The 14,396-nt window shown below is 37.8% G+C and overlaps 2 protein-coding genes across 7 annotated transcripts in view; one reads left to right on the forward strand and one right to left on the reverse strand.

Moving 5' to 3' along the window:
- Positions 1 to 6,373, reverse strand: part of TMEM132D (transmembrane protein 132D) — a 216,689-nt gene extending 210,316 nt beyond the window's left edge. Inside the window, exons 1-2 of one of the 3 annotated variants that reach the window (XM_090152598.1) lie at positions 6,002 to 6,373; positions 4,689 to 4,730 (exon numbers count right to left, since the gene is read on the reverse strand). The gene's annotated coding sequence lies outside the window, so the exon portion shown is untranslated. Of the gene's footprint in view, positions 1 to 4,688; positions 4,731 to 5,430; positions 5,506 to 5,558; positions 5,622 to 6,001 lie in introns of those variants that run through there. The other 2 variants (XM_090152597.1, XM_090152599.1) reach the window with 2 other exon arrangements.
- Positions 6,374 to 6,528: 155 nt separating this feature from the next.
- The window catches only part of LOC149915544 (uncharacterized), a 28,176-nt gene continuing 20,308 nt past the window's right edge, over positions 6,529 to 14,396 (forward strand). For 3 of the 4 annotated variants that reach the window (XM_090152698.1, XM_090152699.1, XM_090152697.1), the window contains exons 1-2: positions 6,529 to 6,690; positions 11,382 to 11,430. In XM_090152698.1, coding sequence (XP_090008824.1) covers positions 6,544 to 6,690; positions 11,382 to 11,430 — 196 coding nt within the window. In that variant the 5' untranslated portion in view covers positions 6,529 to 6,543. Of the gene's footprint in view, positions 6,691 to 10,877; positions 10,898 to 11,381; positions 11,431 to 14,396 lie in introns of those variants that run through there. The other variant, XR_016472104.1, reaches the window with a different exon arrangement.

Consider the following 14,396-nt stretch of genomic DNA (forward strand, 5'->3'; position numbering starts at 1 on the left):
CAGGCGGTGGCATTACTTGAGCTTCAGATACTTGTGTATTCAGGGGTTCATTGCTGTTCTAGAGCTTTTCACTGCTGAATTTGAAAGAGCTTGCCTTTGTCTCAGCTAGGAGCAGGTCTGGTTCCATTATATGTCTGACCATCCACTGACCTCAGTGGAGCTATAAGTGGAGCATCTGGCCATCTGTCTGCTCAAGGATGCAATCTGCAGCTGCTCAGGTAGCCAGCTATATATTGATTTGAACAGTCATTTCTTCTGCCCATTCAGCATTTTTTTTTAAATTTTCGTATACACTTAAACATTCCTTCAAATTGAAGTCTATGCATAGTTTTGCCTCGTTTTCATGCAGGCTTAGGACAGGCACAGGTTTACACTCATCTGATGCTTAGGACCATCCCTGAGGTACTATCTTTAAACTTTCAGTTTGATTCTTCCAGTCCAGGCTTCCTGTTAATTTTTTTCCCCCTTCAAAGTATCAAGAAGTTATCACAGGAACAAGTAGAGGGAATAAGGGAATAAAACGTGTGGCAGTTACTAGAGAATGAAGGTATCAAGTAAAGGTAGTTAGATTTTTTAATGAGTATGTAGTTGATCCAAGTCAGAGTTTATACTTAGCAAATACAGATCATATAATAAAACAAAAAATTCAAGTATCTACCAGTTATTCACCAGTATCACAGCTGACGTGGTTTCTAACTTTTCACAGCAGTGTAATCACTGAACTATCCAGAATTACCATTCCATCAAAGCTAGAGGAAATAAGGGTAGATAAATGAATCTGAATAGCACTTGTCTTTGCAGCCACTGAGGCTAAAAAAAAAAAATCACACATCCTACTGCATACAGGAAAGCAACTTGGTTTGTCTGTATTTTTCTATGGATCGTATACATGCTTTCTTACAAGCTTAGAGGTCATTTATATTAGTTTAGATATTTATATTAGTTTCTAGAATTTACCTATGATGTAGTAAATACAGGCATTAAAGTGACCTCAAGCATGCTGATGTTTTTCATCTGACACAAAAGTTAAAACACTTAAAGTCGAGCTAAAGTTCAATTTTAGTGACATAAATACCTCCAGCATCCTTGCAATTTACCCTATACCATTCCTTATCTGCCTTTTACAATCAGGTCTCTCTAGCCTTCTAAGCAATCAGCTCCCCTGACATCTGAATCAAAGAGTCAAGTGTTTCAACAGATGCTCCGCCATGAAATTTTTAAAAGAGCAAGTTCTTTTCAATTAATTTGGCATGCCTCTCAGATTTTCAGTTGTAATTCACTTTCATTTTCCTCATAGACCTGTGACAAAATGACTGAGACCTTGCTGATTTTGTAAGAGTCTCATCATCTCTTCAACCATAGACAAGTTAGGTTTTTGTATTTCCCTAAACATAGCAATGCCTAATATAGAACAAGACAACAATGCTTGCTTCAGAGAATTAAAGCAAAATCTTCAGGTGTCTATCTTTAATAATGTTCTATGCTTGCCCAACTTAAGAGATTTCGTAAGTGGGGGAAAACAGCAATAAATGGATCTCTTATCTTTTACCTCTTCTTTCTAAAGAAGTGTCTGCTCTTCACTGAGAAGAAAAGTTACAACAGGTCAGGAGACTTTTGTATGAGTACCACACTTTTGTGAGTTTTCATACTCACAATAAATAACTTCTAGAAACAAAGATTAAGTCAATAACAATTTAACTGGAAATAGCTGGAATTCTGGAATAGTATATAGTGCATATTTCATGTTTTTCCTGTAGTTGTAGACAAGCTTATGAGTGCAGTAGCAAATTGAGTAGTTTTTGAAATGCTTTTACACTCTGGTTTCTATGCATGAAATTCATCTGTCAATTAAAAGAAAGTATATCATTGTTTCTGAAGAAATGACATTTATGACTTTATGAGAAAATGCAAATATCACTGAAAATAATTACATTTTTAGTGTGAAATACAATGACAATTGTATTTTGGTAATGGTTATCTGCCATTTTGTGGTGTTATGACTGTATTTTCCCACCCCTCCCAGAGAAGTATCTGCAAAATTGTGCATGAGGTTTAGGAAAGAGATGGATTTTTTATGCATAGGCTGACTATTACAAATGTATTAAATAGATATTTGCCTGAAACAGTACCATTGCAGGAAAGTGATGTGTGCGCTCAGATTAAAAGAATGAGTAATCCCACAGGATAGGATTACCTCTTAGTTCAACCTAAGCACATTCCTAATGGCTTTGTGTAACTTCACAGTTGATGAAGTATGTTCTCTATGGCCTTTATTCTTGTTCTGGCTTTGGAAATCTCTGAAAGGCAGTATTTCTGAGGACAGGAAAATGAGTGGGTACCATGGGAGCACTACTATCTTCAATCATTAAGACAGACTTTTCTAGAACAGAATTTGGATATCAAAAGTAGCTGGGGAGCTACTTCCCATTTACATACACATTTTTCCCCAGCAGTAGGAAGACAGACCACTGAATTTGAGAAATGTTGTTCCTTGGCTTAAGCTTTGCAAAGCAAGCACAGTTTAAATAATCACTAATGGGGCTAGAAAACTAGAAGAAAATTGTATACAATTTCATCAGGGAAGAAAAAATCTGATGTTAATTTCTCTGGTTCACATTCCAGTAGCGAGAAATAATAGTTCCTAACTTACACTAGTAGGCAGAACAGGTACAAAACATGGGTGCTGTTATTTTGACCAGAGCCTTACACAAAGAAAAAGCAATAGGTATTCTTCTGTGCCTTAATTAAATCGCAAAAGCTCTATAATCACACTACAGAGGATGTGCAGTTAATTTGATTCTAACAAAAAGCCATTGAGTTTCCTGGAGTGACTGTAGGTAGGTATAGCTTAGAAAAAGCTTATTTTTGTGACCACAAGCAAGACTCACTATGGAGCCTCTCAGGAAATGTCCTTAGTGAGAGGTCTGTATTGTTATATCCTAAATCAGGGCAGAGTGGAGGGGGAAAAAGAGTATTTTTGCAAGCAGAGCACAATTTCATAATTCTCATGATAGCCATGAAGTTATTGAGTCACAGCTGTATGATACTGTAGATACACAAATGTTTTAACTGCATGTGGTAGCCTGAATGGCAATTCATACAGTGTTTGAGCTGCATGTAGTAGCTTGAAAGGCAATTAGTACAGTGTTCACAATATCAAATACACAAGGACTGGTTGGCTTGGGGTGCAGAGCATATTGGAACAACAGGTTATAATCTTCTATGTACCACAATCTGATTCAAAGAAACAGAAGGTAACATTCTTAAACTGGCTACTATTTGGGTATTTACATAAAAATAATTGCTAATAGCTGGATGAATTTAATACTTATGAACTCCTAGCATTAGTATGAAGATTCTTCAGCTTGCATCCAGAAGAAATGAGTTAGCTCAGACTTGAGCATCCAGTAAGCTCTTCAAACAGCTTTGCACAGAACAGTTGATCTGAATTATAGAGGAAATTACACAAAATCTAGAGTTTTCTGCATTTAAAACCACATAAATCAAGCCACTTTTCAGACACTTCCATTCTGACTAGATCTGAATACGTTCTTCTCTGAATTCTACAAATCAGCTAAACCCAAAATCAGTAAGGAAGAAAGTGCTACTTTGCTAGCACATCGATCAAATTTTTGACAGGTTTTTCCAGAATCATTTTCCTCTTTAACCATTTCTACACATTTTGTCTCACTTGTATTATTTTAAAGGAGAATATAGCGTAAGGAAGAATGGAAAACATCTCTGTTCCATTCAAAAGTGAATTGTAATTCACATTTGTGATTAGATCTGTTCTTCCCAGTTGCTTGATCTTCCATTTGCCAGTGTTATTTTCACCTCTTTAACACAGATAAAAAGTAGCATCCCAAATACCTTCAATACTTTCACCTGAAGAACCTGAACAGTTCATAAAGCTTAGGACATGGCAAAGAGAAATAATCATTTATGTTCAGAAAAAAAAAATGTAAACAAGAATTAACAAAAATACAATTACATTTGCTAGCTCATTAGAAGATAAACATGAGATTTGTCAGAAAATGATGTGATTTCTTTGTCCAAACTAAATGCAAAACTACGGTAAGATTTATAGTCTTAACTCTGAGCAATTTTATAGAAAGCCAGGGATAGCAACATAAAGTATTTGTATTTTATATTCTTATATAATCACTTCAGTAATGTCTTGATAAATTCCCTTCGAAAAATTTATAATTTGACCCATACCTTAAGAAAGAACAAAAAACTGTGTTCTCCTGTGAAGTTTACATTCACAAAATAAAGAAATATACTAAGATCTCAAATTTCATTTCAACTCTACATTCTGTGACAAAACTAATCATGGAAATATTTACTCATGAATAATCCTGCTGAGTGTACTGCCTAAAATTAACCCAAATACTCCCAGCATAAGAGTTTTGATTAGGACTTAACAAAACCAAGATGCAGTCTGCTCAGTGCTCAAGCACAAGTCCTCTGCATAGAAACAGACTTGAGTATTAACTGGAAAATGAAAGGGATGAGAAAAGATGGTATTCAGTAAATGTAATGTAATGACTGACCCAGGAGATTTCACAAAGCCAATGAGCTGAAATATTTTCAGAAAAGTTAACTGAATTCTTAGCTGCATATTCAATTATAGATAACTAAGAGCATGTAACAAACACTTAAGAGTTTCAGTGATTTGAAGCTATTACCTTTAATCACGTCTCAGAAGCCTATTCCAGCAGAGTAACTTCCTGGAAAAAGAAAAGAGAATATTTCAAATCTATCACCCAAAACAACAGCATGGTCATCATTGCAGATATCACGGAGGATTTGTGCTCAGAGGTGTGCGCCTCTGTCAAGAAAAACTACCATCAAAACCATTAATTTTAATGATTAAAAGTTTGATTTTGAGGATCTAGGGACAAAAAAATTTCTCTTCAAGAAGTTATGAACCTTCTCTCCATGATAAGAGACCTTTCTCAGTCAGCAACCACACCAGGAAAAGCAGAAAGCATACTGAGAGAAAACCTTTTCTCATATATGATATAAGCAATATCTAGTATTTTCCATAAGAAAAACACAACATAGATTTGTAGGGAACAGTGTAACTGTGGCTAAGCAAAAAACATCTTATATAAAAAGAGGGAAGCATCATGAGTCCTTTTCCCAGAGGAAGCTTTTCTATCCTCAATGAAGTTTTAGTACACTAAGGACAAAAACTGATGTGAGCCGCACATTTGATACTTGAAATCAGTAGTTAGTTCAGCAGAACTAAGAGAACAGAAAAGAGAAAAGGCAGGCATCAACAAGAAAAAAATATAATATAGGAATGTATAGGATATCTCATTATTAAGGAAACTAAGAACAGGTGAAAAAACTCACTGAACTAAAGAAGTACTTATAACTACCTCCCTCCCCTCCCTTTAATATCAGTAGGCTGAAACTACTCACAGAATCTCACTGATAGATGAGCAGCTGCACAGTGTACTGCATAAGGCAGAGGATACAACTGCCACCAACCAGACCTCAGGTTACCCAAGAAAGGAATTATCACAATTCAGCAATAAAAAACACCTCACCCCTTCCAAGGATCAGAAAACACCCAAGGGAAGCAATATCCAAGTAAACGTGCTTCCCCTTTAGCTGCCAGCCCTTAAATGAGTTTGGGGGAGGAGCGACTTCTGGTCAGGCAGATGAATTGCTCACAGCTGTGCTCCCAGGGCTGGCCGTGCACAATCACCAGCTGCACAATCACTGGCTCAGGCCGTGATCTAACAGATCCTGCACACGTATGGTGAGATTGCTTAGAAGATGGGAAAGGTACAATGCAGAAAGTCGCTTCTACCTAATTATGTTATATTGATTAAGCTGTTATCACGTTCAAAAGATGCCTAGCATACACTGAAACAATGCATAAGTACCTCATTAGCTTCCAAGAGAAACCCAGTGATGAGAAGGTGCCAGATCTGTTTTACCATTGAACAGCCAGTATTTGTGCAACTGCACTTTTTCATGTTATTACCTTGCATTCTCTTATCTCCTATAGGAAGCAGCAGGGATGGCACAAGCTATTTTTCATGCTTCTGCTGCATATTGATGTACGTGCAGAGAAAGCAAAGACTTTGAATTCTCTTATTCCTCATCAGAAAGTTCGTTAGGTCAACCAGCAGCTTGTTGCCCGTGGGAAGCTGCACCGGGTCATTCTTCTGCTTTCCTTCCTTCTCTACCGCGCTTCAAGAGTTTGCATTCCAAACTTTTTTATTTCTTTCGCGTTGAATGCAAACTTCCCGAATAAACACCTGTTTTCTGAATTCGTCGGACCGCGCTCGAAATCCCTGACGGCCAAATTAGCGAATTCCTCGGGGAGAAGCACCCGCCCATCTCTCCCTCTCAGCTTTCCTCCGGCCGTTTTGCAGCGCACCCACGCGAGCACCGCCTGAGGAGAGCAGCACGAGCTCGCTGCAAACGCGGCAGCCAGCAGCCAATCAGCGCTCGGCAGGTGAAGGAAAACCACGGGCGGGAGCGGCGCGCTCTCGCTGACCGCGCGCTGCAGGTGAGCGCGGGATGCTGCAGCGCTCCTCGCGGTCTGCGCGCTTTGCTCCCGCCCGTGTAGAGCCTTTCTTCTGGTGCGGGGTGCCGGACCCTTCATGGGGACCGATTTCATCCGTTTTAGTGAGTTTCGATGTACCCGCGCTAGGAGATAGCGGACAGGTAAGGCACGATCCCAAATGGAAACGTTGTTTCCTCTGTGCGTTTGCTTTGCTGCAGTGATTGCTGTGCACTGCCACGATCTGCGCCCATAGCGTAAGCCCTGCAAGAGAATAAATAATCCAAACTTGATTTGCAATCGTGCTGTTTACCATGTATGATGAGCTACGATGTTTCCTGTTCAATCTTCTTTCCCTGCGTGCACTGATCAAATAGAAGTGTCCAATCAGCCTCACGTGCTGACCTGCCTTGACTCTGGAGCTGCAAGCCTAATTAGTGCCTGTTTCTATTTAGTAAAGCTTTTACGACTGATAATTGTAACTAATTAGTGCCCTGCTTGCCAGCAAATGAGCAAATTAAGCGTGGTTCTTCTATGTGGTTCCTACTTCAAACCTGATCTTAAACAAATAAAAGTTAAAATAAATGTCCCAGTGGTCATTGGGAAGAAGTTTTGATTTCGTGAAGTTATGTTTTATGGTTTGCAAACCATGCAGTGTGCTTGGAGGGACTCCATGAAGGTTTGCATCCCTGTGTTAGTGGTTACAGGGCTGGTGTGTGGGGAAACTGTATTAAATTGAGGTAATAAAGCAGCCTTACTTTGTCTAGTCTCATAGAAATGTGTTTACGTTAAAGGAAAGAGTACCATGAAAGGCTGACATACCTTGGGAAGGGTTCTCTCATCTCTAGCTGTCTTATCATTGGGTGATCTGGCATCCAGAAAGTATCTATGGATGTCTTAAGTAATTACTTTTGCCTGCCCTCCTATTTGGAACAACTCTGTTATCATCAGTGTGTGTTTTTCTCTTTTCCTCTAATGTATGGAAATGCCAATAATACTCTATTCTATAAAAATTCAGCGAGTAATTTTGTATTGCATAAAATAGTTCGTGTTGATGTGGAATGAAAGGTGATTTGTATTGAATAAGAGATTTTTAAGTAACAGGTCCTAAGCTTCAATTTTTGTGAATGAAGCTTCGAATGCTGATCATTGCATTGGATCTGAAATGTGGATTGTTTTTGGAATAGCAGTAACTGTGACCCCCTGGGGATAGCTGTGTGCAAACAACACGCCCTGTTGTTAAACTGGCACGTTTGTTCTGAAGTCTCTTGCTATCTCAGTGTAGGATAAATGAAGCAGCTTGTTCTTACTCGGTGGTTAGCACTACTAGATGGGCTTGGAACAAGCCCAAGATAAGCATTCCTTTTAAAAACATATCTTTGTTCTTATACTGACTGCTCTGCACCCATTAGACAAAGGTAAGAAGCTGTATGTGACTTCAGAATACGAATTTACTCCAACTAAATAATGAGATAAGACAATGGTAAGCTTATTCTTGCTAATTTAGGGATGGCTTGAAGTCTGAGAACATGAACTTTTCTTTGTGTTGTCTTCCAAGAATAGTACTTTCTTTTCTGTATGAGGAAATAGCTTTTGACATTCAAAGGACTTGGGGGAGAAATTATGCAAACAACAAATGTTTTGTGCTTCGTGTCGTAAAATAGCTTAGCACTTTCTTTCAGAGTCTTGTCACAAGTTAATAAGTCTGAACTATCATAATAGTATATTTCAAAATGAATAGAGAATAATTATAGTAATCAGGACACGAGCAAAGCATGAATTTGTTGTGGGAATGAAATGTTTCCTTTCAAGCAGTTTTTTCCAGGGCCTTAAAAAAAAAAAAAAAATCTTAGGGAAATATAAATCATGCCAGATTCCTGCTCTTGGAGATCCAGCAGGTGTCAGATCTTTATTACATTAGAAATCAATTAAATTTCCAAGGGCATTTGGGAATTCTTAGCTATACATCTCTGTTTTATGGGACTGAGGAAAGAGCACCCAGAAGGACAATGGCTGCTCTGTGATTTACATGGGTATATGTGGCAATGCCTTGTTCAGGTGTAAAAGCAAACAGTGGCAAAGTTGCTCTGTGATAAAGGAATAAAGTGTTTCCTGCTGCTTGAGTTGGAACAGAAATCTGAGGCTTCTTTGAGCTATAAAACATGAATTTGAATACCACCTTATCTAACCACTCACATGAAGGGTGAACCTTTGTTTGGTATCAAATAAATAACTTTTAATTTTTAAGAAATTTAAGTCTTGAATTTCAATAAACAAATTTTCATTGGCAAAATTTGCATATTGGCAGTTTCAGATGGGGAAAAAGTTACTGTCGTATTAATTATAAGCATATAAATGCAATATTTCATTACTATTAAGTAATGAAAGTTTTATTATTTTATTATTCCTTTTTATTGTTGACTGCATCCTGCAGAGCAGGATCTTTAAAAACTGATATTTCTGCTTTGTGTGAGCAATACATGCATCTCCTTTTCTGACAATTTGCTGTCGTTAAAAAATTAAAGGTTCTCACAGTATTACTAGTGGTTTTGAAGAAGTCTGTACTGTTGTACTTTGGAGGTGAATGCTACCATTACATGGGATTTATATGGGTACATGTGGTTGCACTACAGTGTAAAACATTGGTGAATCAAAGGCTTAAGTTCATTTCCTCAGGTTTTAAAGCTGAAAGTTTGCAGGATTTTTCTTTAAAAATCCTCCATCAAATTTCTACTTGCAGGCTCCTTCTATCAGAATCCAATACTTGAGATGCCACAGCCAAATACTGCTAAGCTGAAGGTGTCGGGTCACCCAGAAATACAGGACCATAGGGACAATATGCCTGGGATCAGCAGGCAAGATTCTAGCTTAGTTTAGCAAAGGTGATCAGTGCAACTTTGTTCTTCTCTACTCTTCCTTCTTCTAACACACATGTATGTACAAGGAGTAATGGAGTTCACCTCACTTCATTATGCAAGTCACAGGTGGCTCTTTGTCAGTCATTGCCCACAGGTGTAATTTAAAGCTGTTGGGAATTAGATCAGCTCTTCGTGTGATGGAGAGGGTCAGTAAAAACTGCTGCTGTACTCTCCTCCATTTCCTTGTGCATTTTGTTCTGTTTCTCTCAAGTAGTAAACTCTTGCCTGTTTCTAAATACTTAGAGTAAATTCTTCTGTTCTTACTGGAAAAGTTGATATTAATGTATGTGTTCAAATATAAAGTAATAAAAAAAGGGTTTGATCTTGTAACCTTAAAATAATTGCCTAAATCACTTCTCTTTGAATACCTGCATTTGATTTTCTGATTGAAATTTCACAGGAACTTTAATGTTTTATTACTTTTTATTTGAACATACATTATTTTAGATCACAGTCTTTTCAATTATGCAGATATGGTCTTGTGTTAATTTGGACGTCTCACTTCAGCAATTAAAAGGAGGCTTCTATGCTGTTCTCCTTAGTAGCCTTTCTGAATCTGCCTTTACTTCTGATAGAATATTCTGGTTTTGACATGTACAAATCTAATTTTTCATTCCAGCCAGTTCACCACTGTCCATGTGAATTTAGTGGCTGGTTCTATATTCAGAGCTTAAGAAAGAATGATATTTCATGTCAGAACTGCCTTAAGAGCTGTTCTGTCCTTTTGAACAGGAAATGACTCGTGTGCATTATTCCTTCTACCTCAAAAAAGTCCGAGGTGACCTGCATAGATTTGTTTTGCTGTATCTACAGTTGTATATTCACGAGTCAACACTGCATTTAAATGAGGATGAGAAGAAGATGGAATTCAAGATACTTCTATAATCACATTGCCATACTTAGGGTGGGAAACAACAACTGCAAACATCACTGGAAGTGCAGCTTCCTGAAAGGCTACTGTAATCCTTTAGTCCTGGTTTAGGATGCCTCTGGTGTTTAATCCTAAGTGTTCAGTAATGCTCTATGATAAATGCTAACAAATATGTTAGCTGTTCACTAAGAATGTCTGCTCAGTATATATAAAAAAATATAAATATTTATATATATTAAAAATGTAACTGAGGAAAAGGCAATATTTTGTTATACCCAAGGGGGAAAAAATGCTGTATGTATAGTAATTATGTAGATGTTCCAGTCCTGTTATTTGTTGGAAATGGATGCATAATCCAGCAGGGGATTGCAAGCTGGGTGTAGCAGAAATGCTGAGTCACAGCCTGAAGCAGTGATGGAGCACCTGGTGGGAAGGCAGGGCCAACCCAGGGGAGCTCAGGTGCGGGCAATGAACTTGAGTGATTGGAAGGGGTGGAGCCGGGATCCAGCTCTCATTTAAGGGTTGGCAGAGGAGATGAAGGTATCTTGATGGAGATCTCAGCATTTCTGAGGCCTTCTGAGGGTAAGCAGATTCTTTCCTTTATTTCTGTGCCCGTGGCTGCTGCATTTGAGCAAACCCTTGAATGCTGCAGCCTAGGACCTTGCTGCTCTGCTATCGTTGTTGTGCTTTTCACTGTGTTACACTGGGTATCAGAATATTAGAATATCTAAAATCCTTGCTATGGTTGGTACTGGCCTACATACAAGGGATGATGTCTAGAACTTATGCATTTACACTAATTGTTATCACAAGTGCCTTTAACTTAAAAAAGAAAAAATGTTTACATCCAATATTCTCCATGAAAAATAATGATAATGGTGATGTGTCTTGCAAGAGCTTTTTTGAAGATAATAAAGGGTTCTCACATTTGTTATTTCTCCCTACAAAACTGGGGAGGGTTGTGGGGAAGGAGGGATTTACTTACGAATTCAATTGTTAGAACGAAGTACGTTTATCACCTTAGAAACATAAAGGATTTTAACTTTAAACTTCTTTTCTCTCATAGAGTCCCTTTGAGAACCGATGTAAAGTGGTTTTCAAACTTCTGTTGGAAGGTAAGAGTTGATCTTGTGAAAATGTTCTTTATATGTTAACAGCTTTTGGAGATAGTCCTCCAACCATCAGACTATAACAGATGTCTCTTCCACCTGTTTTGATACCCTATGCAAGAAATCAGAATTAGAGTTAACTATCAGCATTGGTACCAACTTTCCACCTAGAAACAGAATATCTGGCATTTCTGGCCTTTAGTCAAAGGGGATGCTGTGAAGAGAATGGTGTAATTAAATATGATTTCTAGCATACAATCATTTTCTCCTTGTAAAAATACCTTCAAGGGTGTTTTAGAAGTGGCTTTCAAAAGTGAACAATATGCTGGAATTTGAGGAAGTTTTAATGTTTTCTACTAAACAAGCTGTGTGGCTGAGTAAACAGTTTTTTCTTCTATGAAGGGATCTAATTTTCTAAAACAGATTTGATTTCTATAAATAGTAAAAGCTTGAAAACTTATGCTAGCTGGAAAGAACTTTGTATGCAACCTTTGTCATGAGTTGGAAAGAATGAAACTTTGGCATGAGTTTATTGGAAGAACTGAGGTTGTGTCGTATTTAATCATTTTATATTATGATGGATGGTAATAAATTTATCACTGAGGTCTGCATTGCCAAAATTATCAGGACCCAAATATAAAATCACCAAGGTTGGAAAAGACCTCCAAGGTCATCCAAACCAACCACCATCCTACCACCAATATTTCCCACTGAACTCTCTTCGTGTGCTAAGGGTGACCCCATAAGAATGCAAGACTCTGAAGTATTTGTTTTTGACAGTTATTCAATCCCAAAGGAATCTAGAAAAACAGGGTGGTTTATAACTTCTGGTAAAGGTTGTTGTTAAGGCTTTGAGTAGCACACTACTTTTCAGAATTTAAATTATTGGAATAAATGTGGAAAGGGCAAGCAAGATTTAGAGAGCAGGTATTTGGTGAAACTTCAGACTAATAATGGCATTCTGCCTTAATCCACCCGTATTGGTGATGTTCTTGTCCATGTTAGAGCTTTCTAGATTGGTGGACAAAGCATTATCTGCAAAAATAACTTACGCACCAAAGGACTGAACTGCATATGTAACATAACACAGCAGTTCTACTCTATGTGAGTTATGATTTCCTATTTTCCTGCTCCTCAGAGGAAATGAATTTACTATTGCTGTTAAAAGTAAAAATAGCTGTTTCAGCACAGAGACGGGCTGAGGTGCTGACTCTTACACAGGTGTATTACAGATGCATCTGAAATGCATTAGTGCTTGCTGATTACCACTGACCCTCCCTTCTGTGGGGCTCTTGCTAGGATCTGTAGTTGGAGGGAAGGGTTGCCTTTTTCCTCTGAAGCTGAGATGGGGTTTATGTCTCATCAGTTCTGTATGTTGTGTATTCTGGACCATCCCCATCACAGATGTTCCTCTCCATACATTAAAACTGGGTATCAGCTCATTCGGCTCCAGCAGTTGACTTTAAAAGGCAAACAAATCAAATCCCTTTCTTGAGGGTATAATGCATCATTTTTCCCTCTTTGACCGGTTATTATTTTCTTTTCTATCTGATTGCATCATCAGAATCTAACTTCCTGCATCTGTGTTGGCTAATTAGTGCTTTGGCTTAAACCTTCTCCTATCAAAAATATACATTTTTTGATCCAGTCAGTATTCATTTTATACAAAAAGTACTGAGCACATTTAATGAAAAGAGGAAGTGTGGTGATTTCTCTAAATTGGACATAGCAAAGCTGAGGGAAAAGATTACTACATGGAAATAAATAAACCAGTGACTTAGAAAAGGGGAAAACAGAAGAAGGATCTTGACACTGAGTGGGGCTATGACTTCAGTGGCAGCACCTGGTAGGTGATACTAAGTATAGTGAGGTATTTTCAGAAACTGAATTTAAAAATAAAAGCCACTTTGGCTCAGAGCGTGTGGGGATACATGGCTGCTTAGCATGAGAGCTGTTAATGATCTAAATTCAGAATGTATTTGGAAAACCTGTTTCCCCCTGTCTTAGTGATGAGCAGAAACAAAGACAAGGTGTTCTGTAGGCTTGTGGTCACAAAGCAGGGATTTTGTTGGTGTAACATGTAAAAGTCCACTAATCTAAGCAAGCTATATTGTGGTATATCAGCCGTGGCAATTTCACTTCCTCCCGCTTGAAAGCACTGAAAAAGTTAAAATCATTCATTTTATTGTGCCAGTATACTTTAGTTGTAAGTACTTTGAACTATTCTCATATGTGTTTGGCTATCAGTTGTATCTAATGAACTGTAGGTGTATTCATACATGCTAATAAATGGAAAACGTGAGATTTAAGGCTGGGAGTACCTTAATGTTAAGTGAGTGCTGTCATCTGCTGGTTGTCCCCTGTAATCTTGTTTCCTCCATAGAGCTTTTGGTTACTTTTGGCATCAGTGTTACAAGCAAACTGTTTTTTAGTTCTTTTATGCAAACAACTATTCCAGTGTGAATTTCTAGCAATCTGATTACCTCAGGTTTTAATGATATACTTCAGGTATGTTAAATAGAAACTTATATAGGTAATAAACATTTTTGCTACAAGGCAATGTAGCAGGTGATCAACTGGTGTGTTCTTGGGAAATCAGGCTGTCTGAAGAGCACGACTTCATCTGTCTCAATTGGAAATAATAGAGTATAGGGTCATTGGGCAGAACATATTATTGAGTCTTTATTGAAAGTGGAGAGAGAAGAAACATTAATCAACTCTTGATTAAAATGTATGGCTCAATCTCATCAACTGGTGGAAGTCAAATTCTGACAAATGAGGATTTCTTAAATGAACTTCTGCTTGAAAAGATCATAAACTCCTAGGCTTGCTTTAAGATATAATGCAACTCCATGGAATCTACTGCACTCTAATTCTGTAACAGTAGTTGGAATAGCAGTTTGGATATGACGTGATCTTCAGATTTTCCAAGTCAGAGATTTTATTTTTCTTCAATGATTCATGGATGTTTA

Source organism: Phasianus colchicus, chromosome 18 (genome assembly GCF_987193195.1).
Source record: "Phasianus colchicus chromosome 18, bPhaCol1.hap1.1, whole genome shotgun sequence".
Taxonomy (NCBI): domain Eukaryota; kingdom Metazoa; phylum Chordata; class Aves; order Galliformes; family Phasianidae; genus Phasianus; species Phasianus colchicus.